At 25.0% G+C, this 7,426-nt stretch overlaps 1 protein-coding gene across 5 annotated transcripts in view; it reads left to right on the top strand.

Moving 5' to 3' along the window:
* Window positions 1–7,426, top strand: part of LOC100166817 — a 33,268-nt gene that overhangs the window by 7,684 nt on the left and 18,158 nt on the right. For 3 of the 5 annotated variants that reach the window (XM_029491762.1, XM_029491760.1, XM_029491763.1), the window contains exons 6-16: window positions 599–673; window positions 778–855; window positions 925–1,130; window positions 1,931–2,121; window positions 2,630–2,740; window positions 3,112–3,223; window positions 3,314–3,496; window positions 3,571–3,755; window positions 4,825–4,929; window positions 6,945–7,062; window positions 7,123–7,344. In XM_029491762.1, the coding sequence (XP_029347622.1) occupies window positions 599–673; window positions 778–855; window positions 925–1,130; window positions 1,931–2,121; window positions 2,630–2,740; window positions 3,112–3,223; window positions 3,314–3,496; window positions 3,571–3,755; window positions 4,825–4,929; window positions 6,945–7,062; window positions 7,123–7,344 (1,586 nt within the window). Of the gene's footprint in view, window positions 1–598; window positions 674–777; window positions 856–924; window positions 1,131–1,930; window positions 2,122–2,629; window positions 2,741–3,111; window positions 3,224–3,313; window positions 3,497–3,570; window positions 3,756–4,824; window positions 4,930–6,944; window positions 7,063–7,122; window positions 7,345–7,426 lie in introns of those variants that run through there. The other 2 variants (XM_029491761.1, XM_008188281.3) reach the window with 2 other exon arrangements.

The following is a 7,426-nucleotide window of genomic DNA, read 5'->3' as shown; positions in this document are numbered from 1 at the left end:
TTAATTTGACGGTTCTTGTAGACATTTTTGTTTGATAAAGGTAGACAAATTATGAGGAATCTTGTATTACATTTTTAAATCTTAGATTTAAATAGAAAATTTTTTATGAATTTCTAAATCAAAATAATTTGCAAATGTTCGTAATTTTTACGTATTTTGTCAATATTTGAACTTTAAATGCTTATAAAATAAAAAACTGAAGTTTTCCTTTAATTTTTTTTGTTTTTCACGGAGCTTTTGAAACTACTGGGAACCTTTGGCCCCCCCTAAAGTACCAAATAGATCCACTTTCCTATACTGTTAAAGAAAATCCAAGCATTTTCACTGTCCTAAATGGTGATTACAGACACTAAAATAAAAAAAAACACACATCATTGTAAAATTAATACATTCATCGCTCCGCTCAGAATCTAAAATATATTCTATGTATTTTATAAATGTTTATTTTATTGGTGATGAAAGCCAACATTTTAGGAATTTGGCCCAATGAAAAAAAAAAAGTTTGGTATCACTAAGGTTTTTGAGCTACAACTTTTTTTCTGTTGCCTTTGTTTTAATTACTAGGTTTTGTAATTTATTTATTTTTAACATGTTTTAGCTTAAACTCTGCTAATGGTCAACAAATTATAAGTGTTCAAAATATGACCAATGGTTATGATAATAGTGAATTAAGGTAGACTTTTTTATTATCTTATAACTACTATGTATTTAATTAATATTTTCTTAACTTATAATGCCTTGTAATTTCTATAATTTATTTATTTAAATTTGTTTTAGGATCAACTCTGCAAATGATTCAAAAATTATAAGTGTACACAATAATATAACCAATGGTCATGATAATAACGAATCGAGGTAAATACATTTTTCTTTCATCTAATGACTACTTGAATAATATTTTAATAGCAAAATTTATGTTTACAGCTTATATCTATCTAGTAGTTCCAAAAAAGATAGCTTTTTTAGCAAAGAAAAACTTAATAATGTGCCATTTAAAAATAAGGACTATTGCATTTTGACTTATTTTGAAGATTTCACTTGTTTGTATGTTGGTAAAGCTATAAAATCTGATAATGGCAGTTATGATTTCGCTGATGGTATAATTTTAACGAAAACTGCCAAAAGTACAGGTTAAAACAAATTTATAATTCTTACTAGTCAAATTAAATATCATTGAGTTTTGTTTTATTTTTTTTTGATACTTATTGATTTTTTTTTTGGTACAAAATTTAATCATCTAAGACGACTTTCAATATTGGTTACTTGTGTTTTATTTACCATGGATTTTAAATTTTAATGTTCACAATTTGGTACAAGTCCACTGTTAAAGTAGATTAGGTTTTACTATGTTTTTTTTTACACTTTCTCAAATGTAGGTTCTTGTGTCCAAGCAATTATTAATCTTAAGATTGTTTAAAACCACTCTGTACTAACTACATTTCCATAGCTAACATACAATTTTTTTTTATATCTATTTCCTTTACTTGATTTGAACTTAACATAATTATAATTTATTGTTGCATCGACTATTTACATATTCTAAAACATTCTATACTTTGAAACAACATTTCATCATAGCATCTTGTTCTGTTTTGGGAAAGTGTCTGTAGAGTGCATACAGTTACAACACATTAGTCAATTGTTATAATTAAATGTTTTGAAAACAATAAGTGAATGGTAATTAATGGTTATTATTTATTATTATTTTTAATAATATCTGAGTATAACCTTAAAAAACCACATTTGATAAACTAATTTTTAGTTAAACTAATTAATTAGTTATTGTATTAGTATAGTTAAATATGATAACTTATCATATAATGATAGGTAGTTGTAAATAATCAACAGGTACCTTATTTTTATGTTCACTATTATTTTATGTAATAAACTACAAAATAATTAATTTATACATGTATTTTTTTATTACTAGATAAAATAATAAAGAATCATCCAGTTGTGGGAGATATGGTCAAAGTTTTTTCACCCCACTTTGGTGATTTATTTAGAGCAAAAATATTAAAAAATAAAAATGGCAGTTATGATGTTTTCTACATTGATTATGGAAACATTGAAACAGTTCCATCAAATATTATTTATGAATTGGCTGATGAATTGAAGAAGGTATTTTTTCTTATACTTTTAATTTATTATTTAATTTTTAATGATTAGGTTTTATAATTATCAAATTTTCTGTTGTTTTATCCATATTATCATAATTTGATACAAGAAATATATCTTGTTCTTCTCTAATATTATTCTATTCCATATATATTCGCCTCTCATAAAGAATATCTACATTACCATTGAGCGCAGATTAATGAAAAAAGTTTTTATAACCCTACCTTTATTGTTAATTATGGTAAACATGAAAACATATAATCAAAACTAGGCAATCTTATTAATTAAAATTGATGCATTGCATATTGCTATATTATTTCTGTGACAAAATTTAATATAATTTTACAGACAAACTATTATAAAATATCTGAAAATAAAATTATTTTATCATTTATTCATTATAAAGTTAGTTTTGAAGTCTGTTTTCTAGTTAATAATACAGTTACAATTACTATTTATACATAATTAGTCTTAACTATATTTCTATATAATTTTATTTGTACAATTTCAGCCTGGAATAGCTGTGAAAATAGGACTCTGTGATTTAAAAAATCATCAAGTTACTAACCAAATAAAAACCATTTTTCAAGAATTTTGTGATGATGGAAAGCCATTTGTGATAGTACGTAATGTATAATATACTTATAATAATATAATATACTAATTATTGGGAAATATATATTTATCTTATATTTCTATAATTGTGATTAATCAACTAACAAGAAAATATAATTTGTTCAATGAATTAATTTAATGTTAATCGATCACATTTATGTTTATATTAAACAATATACTTTATTAATGCTATACAATTTTATTATTAATTATTTGAAACTTGTAAGAAGACAAATATTGTTTTACACAATACATCTTACATTATATAAAATACCTTTGTAAAATATATATTATATATTATTATTATTATGTATTTATGTTCATTATAATATTTAAAATTAAATGTTGTTTAAATGTATATATCATATTATGTTTTAGGAATTTGATGAAAACTCTAAAAATTGTCTAGAAAATGTGAAATTGAAAGATATAGAAAATGGATCATATATTAATTCTAAATATTTAATGAAATGTACATCAATACAATCTGGTAATATTATTTCCATCTACTGGAAATCCTTAATTTTATTTGTTGAATAAATAAAAATTTTTTTTTAATTATTATCGTTTTTTGAATCAGAACTTACACCTGGACAAATAGATAAAAATACTTCAATAATTCATAATAATACTAACAGACTCAGTGATTTAAAAAATAATGATATAGTTTTTTTAAAACATTTTGAAGATATGGATAATGTATATATTGTAAAGGATGTACATCTATTAAATAATGTACTGGTAAAATGTAATCAAGATAAGAGTGAGTTTATTTTTGACAAATAATATTTTTAAAATTAAATGTAATAAATTAATAACTATGTTGTATACTTTCAGCTAATATATGTAAAAAAGAGTTAAATGTAGGAGATATTGTTAAAATTGTACTTGAAACATCTCAATATCGTGCCCAAATTAAAGATGTTGATAGTAATGAGATTTATGTACAAAATATTGATTTTGGATATTGTGAATTCGTTAAGGCAAATTCTGTTTGTGAACTACCAGATGAACTAATAGAGGTTAGATATTAGAATATACTAGATTTCTATCAATTAATATTTTATCAATTTTAAGACATTCATAGTTGTTGTTCAGTGTTTTGGCTATTTTTATTGCTATATAGATTTAATTATTATTATATTTAGGACTACTGACTAGTAGTTTATGAGTTATTTAAGTATGTAAGGTTAGATGAGCGTAGTAGTGGACATTCCACAACGCTTATCTAAACTTTAAATTAAAATACATATGATTTTTTGGTTACAGAGTTAACTACTACCATGTAACCTTGTTTTAAATTTTCAATCCTTAGCTATAAAAATAAGGGATGGGCTGATAATCAATTTATCAATATCGGTTTTATTTTAAACCAATATTTGATACCAAAAAAAAAAAACCAAATCAAACAGCATAATAGCATTGATTATAAATGTATAATCAATTATAACAGTATTTACTACGGAGGCACAAATTTTGTCAAAAGTAGAACTTTAAAATCTATTGATAAAAAGCTTTTTTACTGAACGAATAAAATTTTATTGACATTTATATAAAGCAAAACTAAAATAATTGGAAAACTGCATATTTCTGTTAACAGCTCAAAACAAGTCAAAATTTTGAAGAAAACTAACTGCGTAAAATTCCCTTTTTTCCTTAATTTTTTTTTATTTTTCATGGCGCTTTTAAAAACAACTAGGTTTTTTTTACTTTTGACCCCTAAAGTACCAACCTAACTTTCCTATCAGAAAAAATGCTGTCGAAGAAATTTTAGGCTTAGGGCCAGTTGTACCGTCTACGTTTAAACTACGATTAAGCTTAATCAGCTGATAACAGATATTTAACCGGGTAAATTCGGCCAATTAAACTCCAGTTAACTTTAATCAGAGATGGTACAACTGGCCCTTAATGTCCTATCTTAGCTTTGCTTTTACTAAAATAAAAATAAAAAAACACAGTAAAACCAATACATTCATTGCTCAGAATCTAAAATATAATTTTTTAAAAAACACGTTTTGTAACAATGATAATTATCACCTTTATTATATAGAGATTAATATTGTTAATTAATTAATATGCTTGTTTTGGTAGATTCCTGGATTAGCTATTAAGATTGGAATTAAAGTACCTTTTGTGAAGAAGACGCGTGACTTAGACCATTTTATTACAAATATTGAAAAAATTCCATTATACATTGTAAGTTTCAAGTCATATTTTTAGATATATATTATGTAATGTGTTCAGCTATAAACCATTATCATTTTATTATTGTAATTGAACATTTAATTAAATATATATTTTTTAAATTTAGCCGTTTATGGTTGTATATATTAGAGTTGGCGGTATTTTAGAATACCGGCATACTGTGAATAGGTAATTACTGTTGTTACTGAAATTACCGTGGCACCATGAAAATACCGTATTCTTACCTATATTTATTTTTAATTATTTTTGTATAATCGTAATGACATAATATAATAGCCTTTTCCTGGTTGGAAACTTGGAAACACTAATAAATTTGCTGAGGATATGGTATTTTCGGTAATTCCCGAGGTACGGTAATACCGTAGATATCAGTAGTAAACAAATACCGGTATCAAAATTTGAAATACTGCCAGCCCTATTATATTAGTGATGCATTTAATGTACTCAATAATTTTTTTAGTTTTGTGATTATAAAAAATATTTATACTTTAATTAATTAAATCAAATACTACATTTTGACTAAAATTTTTAAACTCATTTTATGGAGCTAAATATTTTGTGCACACCTAAATCTTATTTTGGTTTTTGGTAAACTTGCTACCCGAATAACTATAAATTAAATGACAACCTTAATTAATTTTTACCTACTTTATAGTCTGAATGAATAAAATATTGTGAGCAGCTAACTAAGATTGACTACAGGAGTGATTCAGTGATAAAGTGACCCCCCCAGAAATGTTTGTTGGGGTAAAAGTATCATTTTGCCCCTCCAAAAAATCCACATTTAAAAAAGTATTCTTAACAAGACTGTTAGCATAATATTATAATATTAAAATATTTTTTTTCGCAAATTGCTTTATAAAAGTTTATATTTATCAAAGGTTTCTCTTCTTGAATAATATTATGTTGACGTATTGTCAGTGTTACTGTTATCGAAATTATCGCATTATTCGTGACTATTATTATCTGTGATTCGTGAACACGTTATTATCACAAAATGACTATTCCATAAAATAATTATTCTGTGTTATTATCTTGAAATTGTGATTATGACTACAGGAACGGCCGGACGGGAGGTTAATTTTTTGCCCACCCCTAGATTTTTATCCAGTCAGGGCACTGGAGTGAATACACTATTGTGATCTCTTATTAATATCTCTTAATATTTATTTACTATGGAAATTGTTTAAATTTTGGTAGAAATGTAAGATAAATATATCGGAGGTATTCAAACTTATTTATCTTAAGGCTCCTTTGTGTCTAAATACAATTTTGACAGCTTCCTAATTATTGCAAAAAAAAAATATTGATTATATGTTTATGTATATAATATTGTTACATTTGTTTTAAGTTTTCGAGTGTCCAGCAAATCAAAATCAAATATCTTGGTAATATTCTGTACAACTGTTCACAATAAAAGTATCTTGTATCTTTTGGCAAAATAAGATACATAATACTAGTATAAATGTTTCATGATACATAGCATTTGATAATTAAAAACTATGTACAAGATACATGATACAATTGTATCTTTTATACTGCCCAACCCTGCTAATGCTTCACCATTTATTTTTAACCTGACCATCTATAAAAATCTTGGCATTAAAACAATAAATGAAAAAAATTACAGATTTCTGTAAACGTTTCTTTACTCAATTAGAAAACTACCAAAATCCATTATTAAAAGGCATACCCATCCCAACATTCCCAAGAAATCCTCGTTGCAGGCTTATAAGAAAAAGATGTAGAGATCTACTACATAATTCTCTAGCATAAAACCTAAGCAAAGTGTCACTTATGGGTGGCTCCTTAATCCTGTAATCCCGGTAATGTTTCTATCCCATACATCTCTAATATTGTACTTATATAAAAATGTCCATAATATTGTATCTGTAATAATTTGGCACGTCACGGTGTAGTGTGAACCCGGTTTAATACGTAAATAAAAAATAATAATAAGTTATCTGGGAGTATAAATTAATGATAATTTAATTTGTGTATTTTAGGAATTTGATGAAAGAAATTCCAGTAGATATCAAGAAATTACTTTAAGGAGAAAAGACAACTCATTAAATATTTTTGAAGAGTTTTTAAAATTAAATAAAAATCAATTAATTTGTAATGGTGAGAAAATTGTTTAATATTTCAAAAATACCTTAGGATTTATTTTTTTTTTTTTAACAGAAATTTCGAACAATTGTGAACAAAATGACGCAATAATTAAATCAAATGAAAGTTTAATCAATGATTTCCAAAGTATTATATTGAGAACTGGAGATTATTGTATAGTTTCTTATTTCAAAGATTTTAAAACTATTTATTTGTGTAAAGCTATAAAAGACTGTGAAGATGACACTTATAAAATGCATAATTTGCCTATTATTTTGAAGACTATGGATAGTGAAGGTTAGTTATGAGCAGGGCTCGTAAGTTCATGCATCTGCATGTTTTTTTTGCTACACAGGAAAACATGCTAGCTGAGATACAA

The sequence above is a fragment of the Acyrthosiphon pisum genome, chromosome A3 (genome assembly GCF_005508785.2).
Source record: "Acyrthosiphon pisum isolate AL4f chromosome A3, pea_aphid_22Mar2018_4r6ur, whole genome shotgun sequence".
NCBI lineage: Eukaryota > Metazoa > Arthropoda > Insecta > Hemiptera > Aphididae > Acyrthosiphon > Acyrthosiphon pisum.
The sequence above is the reverse complement of the archived record's forward strand: the minus strand, read 5'-3'. Positions and strand labels throughout refer to the sequence as shown.